The 26,084-nt window shown below is 35.6% G+C and overlaps 1 protein-coding gene across 2 annotated transcripts in view; it reads right to left on the bottom strand.

Annotated features, from left to right (window-relative positions):
* The window catches only part of LOC106053597 (uncharacterized), a 69,340-nt gene that overhangs the window by 13,192 nt on the left and 30,064 nt on the right, over window positions 1–26,084 (bottom strand). For both annotated transcript variants that reach the window (XM_056033672.1, XM_056033673.1), the window contains exons 9-16: window positions 25,381–25,433; window positions 24,621–24,729; window positions 15,161–15,334; window positions 9,680–9,818; window positions 7,745–7,864; window positions 6,272–6,323; window positions 5,497–5,631; window positions 716–898 (exon numbers count right to left, since the gene is read on the bottom strand). In XM_056033672.1, coding sequence (XP_055889647.1) covers window positions 716–898; window positions 5,497–5,631; window positions 6,272–6,323; window positions 7,745–7,864; window positions 9,680–9,818; window positions 15,161–15,334; window positions 24,621–24,729; window positions 25,381–25,433 — 965 coding nt within the window. The remainder of the gene's footprint in view (window positions 1–715; window positions 899–5,496; window positions 5,632–6,271; window positions 6,324–7,744; window positions 7,865–9,679; window positions 9,819–15,160; window positions 15,335–24,620; window positions 24,730–25,380; window positions 25,434–26,084) is intronic.

Here is a 26,084-nt window from a genome sequence, read left to right on the forward strand (position 1 = left end):
AATATCTAAAATAACAACGGTGACATTTAATGATGTCAAAAATACAGCGGTGACAATATTCTAATACAAACTCTTAAATGTCACTTGTTATCCATATCCCTACCCGAAATCCGTTTCGCATAGGGACCCACAACGGTTGAGTCCGGTCCTGCTATATAGTGACGGGTGAATACAGAGTAGATGAATTGTTCTTGTTTTTCCACCCAGAAATTATGTTTATAAAAGGGAGGTCAACTTTATATATAAAAAAACTTGGCTACAAAAGTCAAGACCTGTAGGAATTAGAGTGATTTTACTAAGTCTAATTCTAATATAATAAAGAAGACAATCTGATACATTTTGTATAGTCTGTTTAGCACAGCGGATATAGAGCTACAGTGTTTGCAATCAAAGTAGATGCTATTCTATGTTGTCAAAATGTATCTTCATAATCATAGTACCCTAATCTTCACAATAACATTATATCTAGACCTGAGGCGTAGTAAACAAAATGTGCAGTGTACTTCATTGGCGCCCCCTCCCCCCAATTTTCTTTGAACATCAAAATCACATAGAAATATAGGCTGGGTATGGCGCTCCTCCCCCCGAAGCCCGCGCTACCCCCCCCCCTTTACTCTATTCCTCTGATCTAGACTAAACAGATGTATACAGATGTGTAACGTGAGCAATAGACGCCCCTTACACGGCAGTTCTGAATATTAACAAATTTGCCTACCTCTAACCACTTTGGGCGATCTAAGAATCAGAAGTGGTTTCGCCGATGTGGGTCTCATTGCTATGTTTCTTCTGGTGATTGGGGTAAAAGGTGTACCGTAATTACAAGTGCCACAGCAAGTTTCTTTTTCTTTAGCACAGTGATATGTTTGACAATTTTCTTTTTTGTCACCGTACTTACAACCTGGTTCAAGTCAATAGAGAATTATAAAGATGTGAAATTTGTCTAAAATGAGAGATTTTCATAAACGGAGTTTTTGGTCTAACCGGTCCACTGAATACTAAAGTATGTATGAAGCAATAAAGAGAATATAATCATTTCTGTGCACCAAGAGCTATGTAAAATGAAATTGCAAATCTTTTCTACTTGCATTGCAAAGTTATTTTTACAAAGTTTTCGGATCAATCTTAAATTTCGCACAATTCTTTCTTTTAGCAGACGAAACAAGAAAAAAAAATAGTGTTTATAAACTATTGTTAACCAATCATTTTGTTTTGTATAGAAAAAGGGAAATAAATTGTAACTGAATAATGTGGAAGTATATGTTGAATTAGTCCCCTTACTACTTTGAAAAAAAAAATATCCGCCACTTTATTTTTTGAATCGAACAAAATATAACTATTAAAACTTTTATTATATTAGCATTTCCCTAGCACAGTGGTTAGATTGTGGCAGTGTTACCTTGAGGAGGTTTGAACCCTTGAAATTGAAGTAAGCTCTTTCATTTTTTTTATAAATGCATTTGTTTATGTGCCAAAAAAAATATAATTAGTAAAAATATTTCTAATCGCACAGATTTTTTTTTTGTTCCTTTTTTAGACCTAGCGATCTATAGAGTCAATGATGTTCTCTTTTTTGAAGTAACGTCTGTATTATATAAGATAAGATAAGATAAGGATATCTGTTTCTTTAGCAGACGGTTAACGAGTAGCGAGTTATATGGCCACCAAAACTACCAAGCGTCTTATTGTTGGACTCCTGTAGTCGTAGAGCGATTATGGGTCATCTCGAACATTTTTTCATGTGACTATGGAGCCCTATTTTGGAGAGGCACTCACGTCCACAAATATCGCAGGTTAAGGTTGTTTTTAACTTTGGTAGTTTAAAGCTATGTTTTCCCAATGGTCAGTATCAATGTCCACATAATTAAGGTCCCGTCTTATTACATCCATGTAATGGAGGTGTGGGCGACCAGTTTTTATAGTGCAAGACGTGAGTTGTCTGTAGATAATGCGATTGGCGTCCACCGGCCGAGATAAAAGAAATAAAACGAGATGTGTAAATATATACAAGATTGCGTCAATGATCAATTGAGCAATGTAGCAATAATATGGTGAACATAGGTTATTGCAATATATAAATATGTCCACATGAAATGGTTATATGTTTCTTACTTACGAAAGTGAGAAATACTTAAAATGCACCTATACAATATCAACGCAATAGGTTAAATCCACATTACTAGAGTCCAGAAGTGAACATAACCTTACCACAAGGTCAAAGTCAAAACAACCAGAGTAAGGGAGCACAAGGAATGGAGTCTGTAAGTGAACGCCCCTGAACCTTCTAGATAAATGTGATGTGTATGCACGTTTGATAGAAGTTAACATAAACAACTGGGGTAATGTAACCAAAGCACAAAAGAAACAACCATAAGCAATGGAGACAGAGTGGGGAAAAATGTGACTACGATGTTTAAAATGTGTTAATATCATTTAATTTTCTACTTTCGCTATATGATTGTTTCTATTTAATTACCTATTGTTGACATTCTCACTATATATAATTTAAGTACCTTATATTTCAAAAATATTCATTATATGCTATAAGAAAAAAAAACGCCTTGTACAAAGCAATTTAAAACGTTAAAATATTATGACAATCTCAGTGTAATTATTTGTATTGCCATGTTTGCAATCATTGTACTTTAAAATGTAACTATTTAATTTGTAAGCTTACTAATAAAATATGTATCTTTTTGTTAAAAAAAGAAGAGGGGGAAAAAAAGCCCAATAAAGAGGTCAATAGCCAAAAAAAAAGAGGCAATGCCCAAAAAAGAGGCAAAGAAAAAAGGCAAAAGCCCAAGGATTCCTAGGATGTAAACAGCTCGACAACTGAAGTCAAAAGCTAAAAAGCAGAGTCAGAGGTATCCTAAAAAAAAATTTAAAAAATTATATAATGTGAAGACTGCTCGCGATCAGGGAAGTGAGTCTTATATGTCGCTTTGTCGGAAATAGGTATTGAATTGGACAGCATGCGATAGAACGCGCAATAAGTCAAGATAGATAACGTGACATCCGGTCAAGATTAGCTTATCCCACTTAATTATCGATGAGGTATTAAGATTTTCTGGCTAGAGGTTAAGCGTGACGTGCGCTCATGGTCTAGACAAAGGGGAAGGGGTAGTCTGGCTGTCTCGCAAGATGAAAGGAGCTAAGATCGTCTCGCGCAAGTGAAAACGTCTACAGGGCTGACAGACTTGACACTAGACTAGAATAAACGAGTCTTGCCCAGATGGGCAAACTGGTGAGTAGCAAATGTGTTTTGGCATTCATACTAAGAGAAGGGGAGATAAGCCAAGGAACGTGACAATATGGTTGCCATTGTGGTAGAGTTAACCTAGCGAGAAGAGAAAAAGGTAGAGTTTGGTGTGTAAAATTTGGCCTAGAAAGGAAAAATAATATGGATGAAATTAATAAATAATGCTGTGATAAAATTGTGTGACACTTTCAGCAAGCTTTTGGTCTGTAACAGATACCACTACGCTTATCGAAAGCTTTGAAAAAAACCTTTTTGTCAATTATACTAGTTTATAATTTAGTTGTCAACAGTAATCTTTCAATATTACTTATTAGATAATATTTATTTCAAAGCTTATATCAACTCTGTCTGTCTGGTAAAATAATTTTACGCATTATCTGTCCAACACCTTATCTCTGATGAAGATTAAAATTTGCTCTTAAAAAGGAATTACTGTAAAATCATTATCTTCCCCCGCCCCCTTTTATCCCAACTGGTCCAGGACTCCAGATAAGTGGCAGGATCTTAGCGTATCGAGAAAATAGAAAGCATGAAATAGCGCTAAAAGAAAACATTTTGTAAACATATTTATAATTACACAAAGTAATTATTTTTAAGTTTAGATCTAATACACATTTAACTACATGACTGATACAAAGTAATTGATACGATTGCAATTAATATGAACTTTGTTTTTTTAAAGTATTTTTTTAAATTTTCTTGATGCTAGAAGGCCAGGGTGCGCTGGCACCAGGTCAGGTCTAGGCCTTTCTGCTAAACAGAATTTATAAGTGCAGCCAGACGATAACGCTACTGGGTGGGTTTCACCTGCGACACATCAGTCTGTGACCAAGGGGCTAGAGTCGCCTAAGCAACCAGACTACAAAACTAAACTATCCTAGCAAAACGAAAGCTAGCAACAAAATTTCATTAAGAATAAAAATACAAAGCTCATACTTAATCGACATGAAACCAAAAATAACTTAATAATAAAATATATGTACACTAACTACCACTATTGAACCCAACAACTAACTAAAACCCTCTTGATCTATGCTACCACAGACACTAACAAACTAGCCAAACCAACTAGCTACTAAAGTACTTCAACTAAGTACACTAAACCTAAATCTATACTAAGTTACACCCAACAATAAACTCTAGAACTAGAGTCTAGATCTACAACATGTAAATACTAAAATAAAACACGTTTTAGTAAGGTGGCAATACCAACACTATAGCAGCAGCAGTTTAAACATTTGTTATAGGAGTAACAATAGCCTGCAACATATAAATGCAAAACTATAAATGGAAAAAAAATTATTTCCACGTGACCTAGGACTATTGTTCTCCAAATGACAATGTCCCATAGGAATTTGTACTATTGTTCTTTTACTTAAAATGTCCAATGGACCTACTACTATTGTTTACTAACACAAAATGTCCACGGGACCTAATACTTTTGTTATTTAACTGAAAATGTCAATGTGACCTAATTCTGAACTGTCAACGGGATATAATAGTAATGTTCCTTAACTGAAAATGTCCACGGGACCTAGTACTAATGTTCTCACACTATGAAGATAGAGGATTTGTGCCTTTTTATGTGTTCTCAGCTAATACTTTGACGTGTTAGAGTTAAAACTATTATTCGTAAAACACCACATATAACCAAAATACTTTTGAGGTTGGGGGTTTGAGGGTTGCATCATAGTGGGGAGCTAAAAAGGTTGAGAACCGTTTTTTCTGTTGTCACAGATTAATAATAAATTACTGTAGACGTTACTAATTAAAAATGATAATAACGAGACTGTCTTTATCAAGGTAGACATATATAACTAACTTTTATTTCCGTCCGATTCTTTGCTTTCGTATAAAACATAAACAACAAACAATGACGTAATATCTTCTAATATTAGCACACCGTTGATTTAAAGCCTTGTACCAAAGTGGTAATTGCCGAAACGGCCATCGTCAAAACAGCGCCCTTAAAATTTCGTGTATCGTGCGAGGTATGGCTAGTTAGCATTTTGCATTTGTTGTTAAGGTATAGTATGGGTAATTAGGATTTGTGTTGGTTGTTAAGGTTTCTTATTGGTAGTCAGGGTTTGATATTGGTAGTCTGAATTTGAGATGGATGGTTAGGGTTACGTATTGGTAGTTAGGATTTGATATGGGCAGTTAGTGTTTGTATTGCTAGTTATGGTCATTATTTTTACACAGGACTTGACATTACAAATAGTTAAGAAGTTTGTATTTACCTCTAATGGGTCTAGACATATTGTTACAGGTGCCACAGCAGAGCTCATAGTGTGCTTTTTGGTAACAGTTGCCTACAAATTTACTGATAAATGATTTGCAGTGATCTTCTTTTGTGTCTCCAAATAAGCATGTCTCTAGAAGATGAAAAAGTAATTTTAGGAAAAAACAAACAAATTATTATTAGATTTAGATTAGTAAGTCATTCATATACATAGTAAATTTTTTTTCTATTAGGATCAGTTCTGTTGGGATCAGTTCTATTAGAATCATTTCTATAAGGCTTATAAGCTTATAGCATGCTCAAAGCGCTTTTGGTCCAATCTCATTTTGTGGGCAAGTGGGGGTATCTAGGAGTTGGTTTTCCATGCTGCCTTTAGGCGCACAGTAAACACAACTCTGCACTAGTTGGGTGTCGAACCTCGAGCCCCCTTCTAGGTAGCCTAGCCAAGCCAAGCGCACGTGGCCTTTCGACCACGCTTCCCACATATCTATTAGGATCAGTTCCATTAGGATAATTTCTATTAGGATCAAGTCTACTAGGATCAGTTCTATTAGAATAAGTTCTAGGTCTAGTAGGATCAGTTTTGTATTTTAGTAAGACTGTATGTGTATGTGCAAAGACAAATAGTTTCACACACCACCCCGAGAAAAATGAATCCTGGCTACACCCATGATGCCTACTATCTCTTATCTTTTTGATAAACGCATAAACACAATTCAAAATTTAGTATTTAGGTCTAAGAAAAAGAATATATAAGCATTTAAACTACACACCATCAACTTGTGGAGCGTATGGGACGCTGACACATTTTCCATACAAACAGATCTGAAACATACATAAGTAATTTTAAAAGTCAAATAAAATTATAGTGTATAACATACTATATACTTAGGACGAAGTGGTTATTTTATTTCAAGCTTCAGATATTATGTACTACACTTAACTATAAGTAAGATAAATTGGTCCACCCATGGGTCAACATTGCACTTAGAAGCTCGTGTTTGAGTATTGGATATCCGAAGTAATATTCTATTTCGATGATATTGAAAAATGTTAGTAAAATGGTTTACATAATTCGGATGTTCTATCGGAATTGAAGATAATCTACATACTAGTCTAAACCTGCCGCAGGACGACGGAGGATGGCGGCGGATAGTATTTGTGTTTGTTTGTTTAAATTTTTTGGATGTTCCTTCAGAGTTGAAGATAATTAACTTCCTAGTTCAAATCTCCCGAAGAACGACAAGGGGTGGGCGCGTAGACCATCGATAAGTCCAAACGAAAGTCCAGAGAGCAAACCACACGAGCTAGCAGCCATCAAGGACAAGTTATGGACCAGTGACTATCGAGATGACCCAATTTAGCGCGCAAGTATTATAGATCTAAAACTAAAAGACCAACGAATTATCTCAGTAAATATAAGGTATATTAATCTAGATCTAAAATTTAATTCTATACATCAGTTTTACTTTTATACATCAGTTTTACTTTTTGCGCAAAATTTCCTCTAAATTTAAAAACACTCCGTTAGCGTAATTGGTAGAGCATCAGCCTTTAAATTGAGGATGGGTGATGTTGGTTCTTAAACGTACGAAAAATAGCATATATATATATTCAATTATTCTATCTAGGTTAAGTTTATAGCCTTGATCATGAGATAATTTTTAACTCTCGATAAAAAATAGATCATGTTTAAAAGCATTATTATTATTATTATTATTATTATTATAGCTTTTATATAGCTCTACTTTCATGCTTCTAGCATGCTCAGAGCGCTATGGTCCAAACTCATTTGTTGACCAGTTTGGGGGGGGTGGGGAGGTGATATCTGGGAGAAGGTTTTTTTTTTAGTGCTGCATTTAGGCGCTTGGTAAACATAACTCTGCCTGAGACGGGTGTGGATAAATCAGATAGATTTTCATATGTTTTGATAAAAAGCAGTTCCAATTAAACACAAGATATGCATGACAAATACTAGAATACGCTAGTGATACTCAAATTTGAGGGCTGGTCCAAAACTATGTAATAGACATTAGAATTAGACTGATAAATTTTTGTATTTAGGAGCGTAACCCAACATAGATTTACATTCTTAAAAGTTTAAATTTAAATAATGGAATGGTTTCATTATATTCTATAAGTAAGAACAAAATTGGAGGGGCCCATAGCTGAATGGTAACTCCTAATGACGTGTGCCTTGATTTGAAAATAAAATATTTAAATCTATAAATATTAGGAAAGCTTACTTTTCCATCGTCACAGGATGTCCCAATATATGCTTCCATCATTTTACAGATGCCAGATTTCAATGGATCTCGACAATACATCGAATGACATATGTCCTCAATTTGAATGTTTCCTGCACCCTACAAAAGAAAAAAAAAGATATTCTTGTTTTTGATAGTAAGTGTAAATGAACCCAACTGACATAGTACGTAAAAAAAAAAGATTTTGTAGTCTGATACAAATGTTTGTATACATTATATTATATAAAGTGAAGTGTTAATATTATGATGCAACCTATTTGTGTGTGTTTGTGTATTTGCATATGGCATATATGATATACATGTATATGGCTCTTCGTGTCTCGAAAGACAATGGATGCTCCCAGGTGAGTCAATGGCTTTGCTTTCTTTTTCTTTCTCTTGACTGATGCAGCTTCCTTAATTTTGCACTAGGCGAAGCTCGTACCAGCACGTTCCTTCTGCAAGTTCAACGAATAGCATGTATTTAAGAATTCTTCCATCTGGCATGCGAGTGACATGACCGTGCTAGAGTAGTCTTCTCTGTGTAAGAAGAGCATAAATACTGTGCTCATCGGCTCGTTTCAGAACGTCCTGTTTGGAGAAATGATCACTCCAGGAGATGCACATTAAGCGTCGTAGGAAGCGTAAGTGGAAGCTATTCAATGTGCTCATAACGCATGTAAGTTGCCCAGCTCTCAGTGCCATAAAGACGTGTGCTCAGAACGCAGGCATTGTAGACTAGGACTTTGGTTGCAGTAGTCAATTTGGTATTTTCCCAGACGTGCTTGGAGAGTTTTCCGTGGCTGCAGAAACTTTTCCTATTTATTTTGTCAGCTCAGTGTCTAAATCTAGTTTGCTGGTTATTGTTGTATCCAAGCAGGTGAATTCCTGCACCACCGTAAGTGTGTCATTTCCAATATGTATAGCTGGTATTTCTTCTACATCTTTTGCCAGGATTTCGGTCTTAGAGTGAGGCTCATTGTAAGGCCAAACTCTTAACATGCAGCTGCTAGAGCATTTACAAGCCTCTGCAATCCTTCTTGTGTACATTTGCTTGTAGATCTACATATATTTGATTAAAATTTGAAATGAATAGACTACATTTTGTATGTTCATGTGTTAAAGTATAAAGTAGATCTTGAGTTAGACAAAGTTCTAGATGTAGACTAATCTAGAATTAAATAATGGCTTTGATAGAGTTCATTCTGCGCTTCGTGAAGGCTTTGCTCTGCGAATTCATGACCTTTTTTAGTACGCGATTCATGAATGAATTTATCCCAACACGGCTTTGCAGCTTTAGCAAACGAACGTATTAATAATGCTGAAGAGAAATATATTTGAATGTTAATTTGATTAAAGTATGAAATGAATGGACTATAATTAGTATGTTTATGTGTTAAAGTAGAAAACTATCTTTGCGAAGAGAATCCTATGATCCCTCACAGCTCCCTATGTGAGTGTATGTTACCTATTTAGTTTCCATTTTAACTATGACTGTAGACAAAAACGTAAAAATATTTTTGTCCGCACTGGCTTTATTTAAGTTTTTTTTTTTACGATTTCTGTGACTGTCTGCTCTAATGGCGTTTCTAAGGGCTTTAAGTGTGTGTCCTTTAGCCTTTGTGAGAGCTCTTCACTAGACTCTACTGCTGCCCGCTATTTTCCTCTATGCCAAGGAAGTTGACAGTACGCCTGAGTTAGACTTTCAGCGCTTACGAGAGGGGGGGCACCTCTGTTACGACGTCCTCCTTACCGCTCGCTTCCCCCCCCCCAAAAAAAAAAAAAAAAAAAAAATAAAGATCACCTTTGGCATGAGGTCGTCTCCCATGCGGAAAAAATTTCCGACCCAGCGCATCTGTTAAATTTTAAATACTGCTTTTATACTGTCCACATCAGGCTCCCCATTTTTTAAAATTCAGCAATAGTTCCACTTACCTTGCAATAGTAGGAATCCTTTCCGTAATTTAGTTGACACTGTTGATTAGGTTTAATGAATTGACCCAATAGTTTATTAGAGACATCTGGAATGTTAGCTGAAGTTTCGATAGCGTAAGCTAGACATTCGTATCGACGGCTTAAATTGAATAAAAGTCACTTAACAATATAAAATACGTAGAACTTGGCTTAAATTTTGGCTACAATTTTTATTCATTTGAAGGTATAGAAAAAAATATTTATTACTGTAAATATATAAATAAAGTTAACACTTTATCATTATACTATTTTTCAGCTATTTTTTAATTTGATGGTAATTATAAATGTCACTTTAATGTATACATTATGCGTGTAACTACTTAAAAAGCAGAACAAATCGAAACATACACGAATAAAAAAAAGATTGGTCATTGCGAATTTGTGTCAGTCATGTTCCTCTTGATACACTGATGTGATTAACTTCTGACTGAAAGGAGTCAAAAATCTTGCACAAAAGTGAAACATAAATAATGAGGCGTTTTGCAGCATTTTTTGTGGCCCCCGTAAGAGAAAAAGCGGCAATTAGGTTTGTGCAAAATATTTGTCTGTCGGTCTGTCCGTCTGTCACACTCACATCTCAAACAAAAATTAAAAGAAACATGAACCATCTTATTTCACCATTCGTCGTAGCTTGCAAAGTTTAGATGCAACGGCTACTTTTTGTTTTCTAAATGGAAACGCTTTAGTATATTAATTAAAATATGCAAGCGAGTTTTTCCTAAAATAATCCAATAGGTTATTGATGACATAAAAGAGGCCCTGGGTCCAACAGTGTCTAAGCCTGCCCCCCCCCCTTTTCTATCAAACTCTGGAGAAAAAATACAGATCAAACCAAGCAGCTAGAACGATGAACAGAACACAACCTCGATCTCTATACCACACAGAATAGAGTAGACGATGTCGCCCTGGCTTCTCTACAAGATCTTCCAGTACTGGAATGCCTAGATGAGCTTCCCAGCATTGGTGATCTCAAAAAAGCAATAAACTGAATAAAAAATAGTAAATCTCCAGGGAGAGATGGCATTCCAGCGGAAGAAGTTAAAGTCAACGAATCACTCCTGCTCCCAGAACTTTATAATCTCGTTTGCCACAGGATATGTGTGATGCAAATATAGTTACAATATATAAACAAGGTTACAAAAGACAGTTTGTGTGGAAACACAAACTCAAAATCGGCCCCCAAAGTAAAATGTTTTACATAATTCGGATAATCCTTCAGAGTTGAAGATAGTTTACTTCCTAGTCCAAACCTCCCGCAGGATGACGGGGGATGGGAGCAGGCATGGTTTGAACCCTCGATCGTTGATAAATCCAAACGACAGTCCAGCGCGCAAACCGCACGACCAGTGGTCCACCCAGGTAGGCTTCAATATTTTCAGAAAGAACATCCGAATAAAATTATATCAAAGACAAATGAGAGATAAGAATGGAGAAAGAAGGTTAACAAATCTTGTGTAATTCCCCAACCGTCCCGCAGATCAAAGGATACGTGAAAGTGAATGTAAAGTTAGATGTGAACGTGGCCTAACTAGTTTGTGGTCTATAGGGCAGATGATGTAAAGTTCATCTGTTTTTGTGGCTTTCGGTTAACGAGGGTGTCATGTAGCCAGCACAAAGACCAACCGCCTTTGCTTTTCCCCAACTAATGTCAGGTACCCATTAGAGCTGGGTAGACTCAGAAGTTGAAAATCCCAGTCTTAACCAGGATTTGAACCCGTGACCCTCCGTTCGAACTAAATAAGTTAATTGTTTTGAAAAGGCTCAATCTCATATTCGAATCCTCAAAAAAAAAAAAAAATTTCCGCTATATAGAAAAATGTTCACGAAATTAATGTTTATAAGATTACTATTCGTCTTAAATTAGGTCTAACATATAATGCATACTAATTAGCTTTTTCTTATAAAAAACTGCTTGCATAATTGCATAATAATTTTAAAAATTAGAATTTCGCTTTCAGGAAAAAAAAAAGTAGCCGTTGCATCAGAACTTTGAATGGTCTAAAATATTGTGAAGTCGGATTTTCAATATATCTTCTAGTTTACGAGATCTAAACGGGACGGACGGACAGACAGACGGACAGACGGACAGACATTTCGCACAAAACTAATAGCGCCTTTTTCACTTTCGGGGTCCGCTAAAAAAAAGGAGATCGGAGTGACTGCAACAATTACAGGAGTATCTCTGTCCTCAGCATAGTTGGCAAAATCTTTGCTAGAGTGGCACTATCCAGACTGCAAGTGATAGCTTGTAAAGTCTACCCAGAGTGTCAGTGTGGATTCAGGGGTGGTAAATCCACTATAGACTTGATATCCTCTCTACTACTACTGCAGGAAAAATTCAGAGAGAGAGAGAGAGAGACAGACAGACCCCATTTACATCGTTTTTGTTGATCTGACTAAAGCCTTTGACATGGTCAGCAGAATTGGCCTTTCAAACTCCTTAGGAAAATAGGTTGCCCTCCCAAACTACTAAAGTTCATCGAAAGTTTTCACGAGGAAACGAAATGTACTATAAAATGCAATGAAGCCCAATCAGCGCTTTTTGAGGTTAGCAGTGGTGTCAAGCAGTGGTGTGTGCTCGCACCTACTCTGTTTGGCATATTCTTCTCCTATCTACTGGATTAGGCGTACAACGACATCAACGAAGGTGTACTTCTCCATACAAGATCCTCTGGAAAACTATTTAATGTATCAAGGCTGCGGGCAAAACCAAAAGTTAGTAAGATACTTATCAGGGAATTCCTGTATGCAGATAATGCAGCTAGTGTGGCTGATTCTGATATTCAGCTTCAGTCCCTAGTTGACAAAATATCTCATGCTTGCCAGAATATCGGCTTAAATATTAGTCAAAGCAAGACTAAGATACTAGTTCAAAACACAAATGCTACAATATAAGTAAACATAAATGGCCAACCACAAAATATTATTGATAATTTCTGCTATCTTGGCTCCATAAAACCCAACAATGTTCTACTGGATAAAGACATTAACAACAGGATAGGCAAAGCAATGGGCACCATGACACGGTAGCAGAAAAGAGTGTGGGACAACATATTGCTGACTAGCAAAACTAAAGCCATAGTCTACAGGACCTATGTGATGAGCACTTTGCTATACGGAAGTGAAACATGGTCAACCTACTCACGGCAGGAAAAAAGCTGAATGTCTTCCACAAGACATTCAGTATGGCGATATAATAGAAAGCAGTAGATCTGCTTGGTCGCCCACTTTTAAGGTATACGGATGTATGCAAACGAGACAGCTGGGAAAAAAGTGTCACTGAATAGAGCCACATGGAGAGAGCGCATAAAGGAAGGTCTTGAAATGCAGATGCCATACACAACAAAAGCAGAAAGATGGATGAAAATGCAACGGCGCCTGGCGATTACATACGCCTAACCTGTGACCGCAGCTGTGTATCAAGGATTGGCCTCTTTAGTCACACATGAAGTTGCAAAGGGAAAATATCACCTCTTGAGACGTAAAATGTCACTAAAACGCCACCAATCCTAAGACAATACATATAAGTAAGGGAGATTATAATTACAATATAATTATTTGTGCATTTCTTGTATCTCTAAGTAATAAAAAAAATATCTATGAAATTACAACAGAAATGTAAACAAAAATATAAATATTATTTAACTGTGTTTTTCTGGTGAACTAGCTACTAAAATTAAAAGAAAACATTTATGTTTGCTTTTAAGGGCTAAGAATGCACTCTGTATGTAAATATTACGCACATTAAAAAAATGGACTTTTTATACATTGAATTTAGTACAGTAGCATAACGTCGGGGTCGAAAAAAACAAATATTAGTTCCCTCAAAATATTTACTTAATTACATTTTTGTTATTTTTTATATAATGCTCCCATTAGTATAAAAACTACTTTCTGATGTGCTCTTGACTGTTGGTTTGTCTGTCACGTTAAGACAAAATAAAAGACTAAACAATGAAAAGATGCAATGATTGATAAGAAAATTAATATAATATGGAACAATTTGTTTTTTTTTTAAACAAAATCCGGAAATTTCCTTACTTTTAACAATCAAAACAAAATATCTTAAGTATTTTTTTGCAAATAAACGGATTCAATAGCGATCCGAAGAGGCTGCCTCTGAGTTAGTGTGATAACACAAACTCCTTTTGTAATCTTATTTTGCTAGAATTCCTCAATCAAGTGCACACAGAATGATTTAATTAAATGTACTATTGTACAGTAGCGAATGTGATATTAAAAACGCATCTTTTGTAATGAGTAATTTTTTTTTATTTTAGAAATAATTTTGAAGCACTGGTTTTCAAATCGATATTTATATTTTAAATGTGTAGTATTTGTGATCTTTCACTAGCGGAAACAGAATTTTGAGGTGGGGGGAGGGCTATTTTTTTTTCCAAGCCGACACCCTAACCACCTAAAATTAAACTCTAACCTATGTATAAACACAAACACTTACATACACCAGTATTTCCCAACATTAGGCAAAACTATTATTTTTATCACCGCTGGTGGTTCAAACCCGGAAACCAATTGTTGCCTCATAATCATCGGTACACAAACTCATATTTCTAACTTATAGAGTTATTCTAACAATATTAAAAAAAAAAAAAAAACTAAATAAGTAAAATAAAGTCATTTAAGGGCAGGATGCGATAGTAAAGTATGTTTTACAATCGACTAAAATATATTTTCTCCTTTCAAGGAAATGACACGGGGGGGGGGCATTGCGCCTATCTCATCTCCCACGGTAACAAATCTTTCAATTTAAATTTAGATTTTAATACATCTAAATAAAATTGGGGTGCGACATAATTGATAAATGAAATATACAAAAAAGTAAAACATATTTTATATAGATGATGACTACTTCGGTGGTGGTATGACTTCATGTACAAGATGGTTATAATATAAATAATTAGTATGAATTATTTAAAAGAATTTTACACATTATCACAACGCTACAGGGAGGGAGGGGCGGGAAGTCGATCAAATGGTGATTTCCATTAACGTCCTCCTTTCCCCCCTTTCCATAGATACGTAGAATAGAAAACTATTTAATAGTTTATGGGCTTACTTTCCTTTAATATAATCCATTCTGCCCCCCATCCCCACAAACCCATTGGATGCTGCCAACTAGACATTAGCCCAAATTCCCATATGTTCAGTTCGTTCTTGTTTACAAAATGAATGCTATTTCTTAATTTTTTGCAGCTTACAGACTAGCATTTTTTTGACTCAAACCCACACCCAAAAGAAACCAGTTTTTTTTTTCTTACTTTCAAAACTTTACCCTCAGATGTTCGTTTTAAGTAGCCGTTTAAAGTATAATATGTACCAAACCTGACAGGCGCACAGACAACACAAAAGTAATAAGACTAAGGCTTTTTTTGTCTACAGTTGGCCGCTAAAATATCATACAATAAAGATCAAGTAACCAACCTGTTGCTAGGATTCTCAGTCAAAAATTTTGTAAAGTATTTGACGCTACAGGCAGAGAATTGCCATGGATTAAATTTTGTTTCCGGAGTTTGTTCCCCGTTGAGGCCGTTGTTCATAATGTATCTGTCAGAATTAGAGCAGTCATTGCCATCACCGTCGTGCTTGGCTGAAAGGCTGTAGAAGGTATTGTCATCCCATGTTTAAACAATACTTTTTCAAAGATCTTATCTAACGGAAACAACTCTTATTTACATTTAAATTTATTAATAATGCACAACTCATATCACCTTTGAATATAAACAAAATCATTACCGCTAAGGTATTTGGGAATAGGGGAAGTGTGGTCGAGAGGCTAAATACGTTTGAACTATGAAGGGGGGCTCAAGGTTCGACACCCGACTCTAGCAGAATTGTGTTTACTCAGTGGTTCAAGGCAGCACGAACAAATTTCCTCCCAGATACCCCCTCCCCAACTGGTCAACAAATGAGATTTGACCATAGCGCTCTGAGCATGCTTTAATCATGAAAATAGTGCTATATTATAGCTATAATAATAATTATTATTAATTTATTGATAGGTAATGTCTTTATCGATTCATGTTTTATAAGTGTGACCATAGACTATATATATACAGGACTGCCAACTGTGCGCACCACGCCTATATTATTCAATTAAATAAGTCCCTACACCGAGGCGTCCTTGGTTGCAGGGTAGTGTTAGTAGAATGACTTCCGGTAAATTAGTTTACTATATAAAGAAACCATCACTAAAGATTTTAATCACCACTTTTACACCAAATTATGAATGGAAATTTCGTTTATAAGTTGAAAAATAGTCCTATATTAGGCTTATGTGTATTATAAAAGTAGTAAATCCACCACAAATTAGATCCATATGATTAACGATAGGCCTAAGCCTTTTCATCGAAGGCTAAAAATCAGTTTGTTTGTTTACCTTAGAGATCTAATCATAATTGTGTTCACAACATAAGCCAGATTGTACAACATATGATGATGATGACGACATTGTAATACTTCTTATTATAGCTTTATGTTCTAACATTAGTAATATTATGAAGTAGGCCCTAATATGAATATCCTTTTATAAACAACATAAACTATATTTAAATTAACAAATATCTAGATACTTTTGATCTCCTGATAAATTAAAATAAATACAGCTTAAAGGGTAATAAATAATTATTATTTTACGTAATCATCTTCTCTTTTGAAGTAACTTTTGTATTATAGATTAAGATAGATTTTTTTTTTCAATTTTCAAATTACTTCTATTCATTTTTTTTTTCAAATGTACTGTTTTCTAAGTCCATTTATACGCATTGCTCATGCCAATAATCCTTTAAAAATGATCCAGTACACACAATCATACACTCCATAATAATTGTCTGTATTCTCGCATAGCCACAACATTGGCTAATTTATGTTTAGAAGAATTGGATGTTATTTTGGGATTTTATTTAGTTAAAAAAAATAATAATTTGCAGAGTCAAAACTTTTAGGCATATTTTTCATTTAGTCATAAATATATTACTGCTTTTAATTTTTAATGATTAATTCTCCATTAACAAATAAATATATAATGCATACTATCTGGAAACAAAACTCTAAATAAATTTTTAAAATAGGTATAGATGTAAATAAAAGTTGGTAAAGTATATAGGTAAAAAATGACACTCTCGCAAATGTATACACTCTTCAGTTTATCGCTTATTCAACTCATACTAATTAGTATACAATGTAAAAAGTAATTGTCAATTGTGATGAAAAGAGAAAAAAAATATTATCCAAGCTGGCAGCATCATTGAAACATAGTAAATGTCTTAAAATAAGTTTATACCGGAAGTACCTCGGCTCACATTTATAAGCTGAACGAAACTTATGCTTAGTTACCCATAGTGTTTGCAGTCTTGTATTATATATATATATATATATATATATATATATATATATATATATATATATATATATATATATATATATATATAGTCTATGGTGTGACGAGATGTTTTAATGGTTATTGTTTGTTCGCTTATTAAAGTCTAGGGGAAATTGAAAGTATTTATACCGCTCACATATGCAAAATATTTTAACAGGCACACCGCAACTAACAGTAAGAACAGACCAGTGTATTAAAGTTATAAATTAAAATGATTTAAGGATTATAAGTTTACAATAGATAAAATGATGAAGAAAAAAATATAACTGAGAAATGAAATAGATGCATTAAACAACAATAACCATAATACATGTGATATTATACAATGTAGGCTGATACTAGTCAAGATTCATCCATGAAATATGATTACGTCGATAAGTAATTAGTTATAGCAGAATTGGGAATGAGCATAGTACACTAAATCTAAGGATAAGATGAAAATAAAATGCTAGGGATCAAGCTACAATGATAAGGTTGATATGATAAATCAAAACCATACTATCCAAGAACCATAAGTTCCTTAAAGGTGTGAGGTGTAATGTACATTATGATGGACACATTAGACATGTAAATTAATACATTCCATGTGCGCTATTTGGGTTTAGATAAGGTGAACTAAGCTCTTAGATAGCAATTAGAGTCACGAAAAGTTTTCGTTGACATTAATTACTAAGATTCAGGAATGGGTAAAATATAGCAAATGAAATATAATGAAGGAATAGATCACTATGGTTTCAATACTTTATGAAGATATAGCATCGAGATAAAATAATACACATACATAATAAAGTAAAAATAGAATAATGCGATGACGAGAAACGTGGTTCTGTATACACACACATTCCTATCAAATAAAACAAGTAAAAATATGTACACTCACCCGTTTGTCCCTAATCAAATATCAAGAATCAGAAGAGACTGTTTGGTTGTAAGTGTTAGTTGGCCTATCTTAAAATGCTTTGGTCTCTCTTTATATATAGATGGGACTTTTTGTTGAACGGGTGGGGAAGAAAGCTAGTTGATTTTTTCACATGTATCCAGTGGTGTAGCTACCAATGTGCGAGTGGTGCGGGCCGCACAGGGCACCAAGTGGAGAGGGGCACCAAAATTCCCCCAGTGTGTATTGATTTCCTATTTCCCTAAGCGTAAAAACGTAACAGTAAAAACGGCTAATTGTATGGAAACGAGCAAACATAAACTACTGTATTTTAAACATGAACTAACGATTTATAAACTAGTCATGTCGCTATTTTGACTATTTCTTCAATACAATGTAAGCTATAGAACAGTTTGAATCTAATTTACTAGATTTATTTCGGACACACGGTACATGTTGTTACTACACTGATCGATGCTCTGTAATATAAGGAAGAAGAAGAACTAACTAGTTAATTGTGATACTGTAACGTAAACAAAATGATGAACAGTGCTCAAGATTGACTAGTCTGGCTGGCGCCTCAAAACCCTTTTAAGCTCAGACGGAGAAATCGGCATATCTGGTTCTGTCCGGTCTGGGTAGACTATAAGGGCCCCATACCCAGATCTATCGGGGTCCCTCATTACCGACCCATCGGTATGGCAGAAAAGTGTAGCTGATGCCAAGTTATTGAAGTATGGCAGGCGTTAATCGCCTCTTGGTAGCTCCCTCTTGCCCTATAAAGGACAATCTCCTCCACGGAGGGCAAGTACTAATTCTTTTAATAGGAATTCTATCAGTGTAGAGCCCAGCTGATTTTGACAAATTGGCCTCAATGTGGAGGAACGATCGCATTTTTATGCGGTTCTTCTCTAACCACTGTTGCACTATGATTGTGGTGGGTAGTCTAGAGTCATAGCGCTCATAGGCTGTAAGTACCGCCCTCTCCCTCCTTAAATGTTGAGGGGCCACGTTTGTTAAGATTTCAGCAGCGTTTGCTGGGCTTGTCCGAAAGGAGCCACAATTAACCTTAGTGCCTGTGATAGTTCTCGGTCGAGTGATTCAAGGGCAGTTTTACTAGCACATACTTGAACTGTATAGCTGTACTCAATTTGTGATCTGACTGCCCCTAAGTACAATGTTTCGTGGCATGTAAGCTTTGGCACCCCTTTTTGTGCTGGCCAACTTTCTTAGTAACGCTAACTTCTCCGAGGCTTTTCTTTCAACTTCCTGGACGTGCTGGAACATTGACAACTTTCTATACAGGGTTACCCCTAGATATTTTGGCGTGTTTTCATGTTGGAGTCGCAGCCCAACGAGTGGAAGCTCGAATGGAGCCTTAAAAATGTCGACTCCTAGGCCAGGTCGTTTTGGAAACGTATATCTGAATCACTGGCGGATCCAGGGGTGGGGCGGTAGGGGCGATCGCCCCCCCCCCACTCGGCCGACCCCCCCCCCCGGACGAATTTTAGTATAGAATTCACACAATTTGTATACGAATTTATTACATATGTTAATAATATATACTAATTATTTATATTTCAACCTATTTTTAGATTATTTCGCCCCCCCCCTTCTAGTATTTTGACCGATTTGGTAGGGTCGGGAGGGGGCGATGACATCAATCCGCCCCCCCCCCCCCCCCATAAACTTTCGAGTGGGGGGGGCGGTCCTATTTATTTGCAGAAATCACAGCTTGCTAACATAATCAATTAAATATCTATATGATTAAAACTTGTTATTGATATTTTAACCGGTCTTTATATTATGTCGTTCACCTGTTGGCCGATTGGAAGGGGAGGATCGAATACCTCCACTGCCCTTCCCATCTAAACCCTTTGAGTGGGGTGCGGTCCTACTTTTATGGAGAAATCATAGTATGTTAACAAAATTAGTCGAATATCTATATAATATAAACAGGTGGAAGTGCGATACATGCAATCACCTTCCCCCCATCGGACAAATCAATACTTTTTCTTTTTGTATTATAGTAAGAAATTACACAATTTAAAAAATCTGTCACTAATATAATTTATATATGCTATAAAGTAAATTCTAATATCGAGTCGCCCAACCTCTATTCTTTAATGCAAAATGCAATCATTAGCAGAAATTATAAAAAGGAGCGAGGATTAATCGTTTTCATTTTACCGCCCTTCCCCTTTCTAGACAGAGTTTGTGTAATTCCACATGAATTTATCATAACTATTTTAAGAAAGACTTTGCTTTGGAAAAGTTATAATTAAAAACAAAATTTTTCAATAAAACAGTCACGGTTGAGATGAGTTCAAAAGCCAGATAATCTTTTCCTAGTCGACTTTTTCCAACCTTTACTCTATCTCATATTTTTCTAGTTAAATAAATTTAGGACTATAACTCACAATTTATACTTACATTTTATTGAATAATATTAATCGGATTTTTTTTTCGGCGGCGATCCTCAAAGCCTTAATCTAAATATGGTGGGTGTCTTATCTTTTCAAAGAACAAATCGGTTGTATTTGCAATGTATTTCAGGGACTATGAATTCATATTAGAATATTTTTCCACATTATTCAAAAAGCACTTTATAATAGAATGAATAATGAGCTGTAGGTCAGGAGAATGCGTTACTGCAGTGAATAATGCTAAAAAACGCTTTTTGCGTTGAGGCATCGCCCCGAACCCCACTGATAAACAATGAGCTGTAGATGTCAGTGAAATATGCAAGAAAACGCTTTTGGCGTCAGGGCTTCGCCCCGAACCCCACTGATCAATAACGAGCTGCAGATGTCAGGAGAATGCGTTTCTGCAGTGAAAAATGCAAGAAAACGCTTTTGGGTGTCGGGGCTTTGCCCCGAACCCCATTGACGAAACTAGCAGCGCTTTCCCAGACCCCCAAGCTTGCAAGAGAAAGGCCTCCACATGACTGTTTTTTTTTCTGTTTTTTTTTTTCGCCGAAGATCAAGAAACAGTCTTATTTTATTCTCACATATCGAATATATATATACTACGTTTATGCATAGGGTTAGGGTTTACTGGGCGTTAGGGTTAGGGTTTGGAAAAAAATCGCCCCCCCCCCCCACTCCAAAGTTCTGGATCCGCCAGTGATCTGAATCTGTCCATTGTCGTAATACGAGGAGATGGTTTGGAGATCTGCTTGTAATGCCGCCTGTATTTGGTCGGCTTTCTTCCCGGTTGACCAGAGAACAATGTCATCCGCATAAAACAGTTTCTTTGACCGCAGTGAGGTGCGTTTCTTAAATTTCTTAAGTCTAAAGAAGCATCGAGACAATTTCAAGTCACATCATTGCCAGAGTCCACCGACTATAGGCGAGCTGTTATTGGGTATGAATTAACTGAACAATTAAAAGCAACAAAGCAAGATGAGACGGTTATCATTGAACCCAGAAAAAAAATGATGAAGCCGACATCCTGAAAAGAAGAAAATACTTCAATACCGCAGGTTCTAGAGACTAAAGGACAGCACACAAGCATGTCTTTAGTACACTCCTCAAAAATTCATACTGAAGAAGCTGAACCATCAGACAGTGTAAACAATACAGAAAGCAGGATAATAAACTCTAGACTGAACGACATTGGAGATTGGCCTGATGTCACATATAATATTCGCATACACCTTGTCACTCAAGGATCTAAAACAGTTCAGCGTATGGACAGTCAATTCAGAGAGGCGTATAGACATCAAGAATCAGCAAAACGAAAAGCTAGAAAGCTTTCAAAGGCTTGGTTTTTCCGGCAAATGTCAAACGGCGAGAAAGTTCCTAGAAAGTGGATGTGTTATTCGCCCAAAAAAAAAAAGAATCCTTATTTTGCTTCCCCTGCACACTCTTCTCAACAAGATCAAGTACCAAATCTTCAGTTAAATCCAAAGATGGATTCAATAAGTGGTGGAGGTTATCCCCGAAAATAGAAAAACATGAGACCAGCAGAGCTCACATTCAGTCATCGCTTGCTTGGAGGGAACTTGAAGTTCGCCTTAGAGTAGGGAACAATATTGACAACAAGGCACAAGATTTGATAATACAAGAGACGAAAACATGGAGAGTTAGTAAAATTACTATCAAAGTTCGATACACTCTTGAGGGAGCACGTGCTTCGAACTAAGCTTTGTTCCAGACCGAATACATACATGTCTCCACAAATACAAAATGAATTTATTACAATATTGGGGGATCACGCTAAAAAAACAAATCATACAGCAAGTAAAACAAGCCAAATATTTCTCTATTATTTTTGACAGTACACCTGACATCTTAAAGCTGGATCAAATTTCCCAAATTTTACGGTACGCTGTCATGGATAATGACGGGGTGCAGGTTCGTGAGTCTTTTATTGACTTCATCGACACAAAGGAAAAGCATGCTGCTGGAATCGCTGAGATCATTCTAGAGAAATTGCGTTCGGATGGCTTAGACCTAATGGACTGCAGGGGTCAAGGCTATGATAATGCTGCGGTCATGAAAGGTCATTAAGGTCATGAAAGAATTAACAATATTTGATTAATGAATACATATTATTTTGAACAAAAAATAAGGTTTTGCAACGTTATTAATTAGTTAGTTTTTTTTTTTTTTTTTTTTGGGGGGGGGGCATCAGGATGAGGTACCGCACCAGGCATTTCATACTCTAGCTACGCTACTGCATGTATCTATACATCGGAGATGTCAGACGTCAGGTCAGATTTACGGTCTATATTCATTGTCAACCGTTTGAGTAGGGACTTAAAACAAATATGCCTCTGTCAAGCCTGTGCAACACTATTCTTAGGGCGGTGCGTATCTTATATGGGGAGGGGGGAACGTGTGAATGGTTATTAAGTTTCTGTGCGTAGCACCGCTGCAGCGCTATTTTGTCGTTGGTCACCCGTCCAGCGGCCAATAATTAAAACTTAACCCTATCTTATCTTATATGATACAGACGTTACTTCAAAAAAAAGAAGATGATTGCGTCCTACCTAGAGAAGCTAGTTTATCTTTTAAGTCGAGTTTTGACCAGTTAAAGCCACTACCTTTGTCCAGACGAGGGGAGATAAATTATAAAAGAATCTAGTTATGGGTGGACAAGAAAATGATGGAAAGACTTAAAAATAAATAACCCTTGCTGGAAAAACTCATATAAATTTTCGCATGTAAGTTCCGTATCGTCAGAGTTTGGTACAATGAATAATTGTGTAAATATTGAACTTGATCCGGGAATGGAAAGTGGGAGCAATAAACTGTAGAACACTGTGTAACAGACAGACAAGAGTCGTAATATAACATTTATAAATAAGCAAATGAAAAAAAAAATAAAAAAAAAAATAAAATGTTATATAAGGAGAAAAACCATTAATTACTGACATTCATCTGAAAATGGAAGAATTTAACTCCCTTTCAGCTAAAAAAATAATTAATTAGTGCTAATTGATTAACTAATTGGTTATTAAACAATTGAACACTACATTGAACAATTAAGCAAAATGTTAACATGATCGTAGAAGTGAAAGAGAAGAGTTGCAGGTCATAACGTAATGAGGGGATTAAATCTATACATACATCCACATCTCCATCTCTCAATAAGTCACATTTATTCTCCTCATTTCGATATTAAAAAAATATATAAAATAAATCCCGAATAATAATTTAATAATTGATTAATTCTTTTGATTGACTCGTGAGTTGTTAGGTTAAATAAATAATTGTGCAATGTTTCAACCAGTTTCGAGAATGAGTAATTAGAGAAAAACCTGCTCAAACTTTTGTACCAATCAGAAGGACAGAGTAAGTGAATATCAGCTTTGTAAAAAGGTCATAAGCTATTACTGATCTTAAGCTTAAAGTTAGTCGAGGTGAAGCTAATAGACTTCAACTCTAAACAGCATACTATTATAAAAATATAACAAGCTGTTGATTTCTTTGTTCCCCTAAAAAGTAAGTATTTTATTGTTTATTTAAGAGAGTTTATTTAAGAGAGTTTATTTAAACGGTTGGAAATTTTTTTTTAAAATTCATACTTTTAGCTTTCTAAATGCTCGATGATCCTAGCACTTCACAGAACTAGTTGGGAAAGACAAGGTGAAGGGTGAGAAAGAGGGGCTATCTTTGTTAAGGCTACCAGAATAGCTTTAAAATATTTACGAAAAATCCACTTATCAACGGACTCATTGATATAAAGATCTCTTAAACCGTCGCACGGATAAGTATGATTTTTTTACACAGCCTAGTAAAGACTTGGATTTTAATTTCGGGATCTTTGGGCAACTCTGAGTCCACATACCTCTTTTGGGTGCTTGACATTAGTTGGGTAAAGTTAAAGGCGGTTGGTGGTTTTGATGGCCACATGACACCCTTGTTAACCGTAGGCCACAGAAACATGAATTTTACATAAAATGCCCTATAGACCACAAGGTCTGAAAGGGGAACTTTTTTTTTTACTTAAATTGATTTAATTATTGGTTACTTTATTCCAATCGATATTTGTATTGTCATGGGCTATGAGATAATTTTAATAAATTTTACTAACCTGTCTATTAAATAGAGTAAAGAAAGGAATAATAAAATTATATAAAACAAATAAATAATGTGTTCTGTTTAAAAAATGATTACCTATGTCCTAGTTCATGTGCAATTGTTAATATATCAGGTCCTCTGTCGTCTTCTACTACTGCACAGCTAGTCCCATCTGTTCGACACATTGTTCCCACATAAGTGCTACCTAAAGGAAGATGAAATTTCGCTTTTAGAACGTAAATGTCACACTTGCAGAACTATTCGAACGTTCGAGGTAGGGAGGGGTATCAATAAGAAGGTTTAAGAAGACACTAGGAACAAAAATAGCGTGTACTAGATTCCACATAGTCAGACAATTTGGTACTGAGAGTATAAGCATTGCAATCATAATATCTTAATTAGAGATTTAAGTAGTAGTGTTGTGATTGTTGTGAACTCCTTACTGGGATTATACTTGACACAGAAGGTACTAGTACTTCTTTCAATAATTCAAGAGACGCCAGAGATGAATTAACAACAAAAATATAACTTTAATAAAAGTAATCAGGGTATCTGTAGCTGAAGACAACGCATCAAACGTTAACTAACTGAATATATACAAAATTCTAAAACTGACTTCAATATTACTCATATCGCACGAGTAGGCTCCATAACTCAGGCCTCTAACAACAACCAATAACAAAACTCAAGCGCCGTCACTCGGCCCTAACCAATGGACCAATGAAAAAATAGTAAAAATAATAAATAAACATAGAATTCCTTGAATCTTTTCATACAGGCTGTAATGGCTGCTGTTTACAATCCTATATGCAAACATAATCAACAAAAGTAGTACCTATAGTAGGCACTTACTTACCTGCATATGTGTAAATTTTATTGCCGGATTTGTCGTATTTAAAGAGGTCATAGCTGCAACATACAAATGGATAAGCTTTTATTCTTCATTCATCTGAAAACGACTCTATCGTGCTTGTTGTTTAATAGCCATAGACCAGCAAGAAAGACAAAGTTTGGACAGTGACGAAGGAATCACATGCAATGATAAAACATTTAATCATTTTAGTTTAAATTACATAAAAATTATATATTAAGAGATATTGTAATTTCTGGATTCATAGTCATTTGATAACTGAAGTCGTCTCCCCTGAGATGTTCATTGTAAACTCCTATAGTAGTTATGGCAGAGAAGAATATTCATTGTAAGAGTCCTATAGTAGTTATGGCAGAGAAGAATGTTCATTGTAAAAGTCCTATAGTAGTTATGGCAGAGAAGAATGTTCATTGTAAGAGTCCTATAGTAGTTATGGCAGAGAAGAATGTTCATTGTAAAAGTCCTATAATAGTTTTGGTGGTGACGAGACCTTCATTGCTGTACAATTCTACAAAGTTTTAAGATATTTACAAATACATATAAAGTATATTCTTTTGTTAATATTTTAAATCCGCCCTCTGTCTAAACATTGCGATTGAACCAAGCGATTTCACTTTTTGAGGTGCGGCGGCTAAGCGGTAAACTAGTAGTAAACTAGTAGTTCCGAGTTGGAATCATGAAGAAGACTG

This window comes from Biomphalaria glabrata, chromosome 6 (assembly GCF_947242115.1).
Source record: "Biomphalaria glabrata chromosome 6, xgBioGlab47.1, whole genome shotgun sequence".
In the NCBI taxonomy this organism is placed as follows: Eukaryota; Metazoa; Mollusca; class Gastropoda; family Planorbidae; genus Biomphalaria; species Biomphalaria glabrata.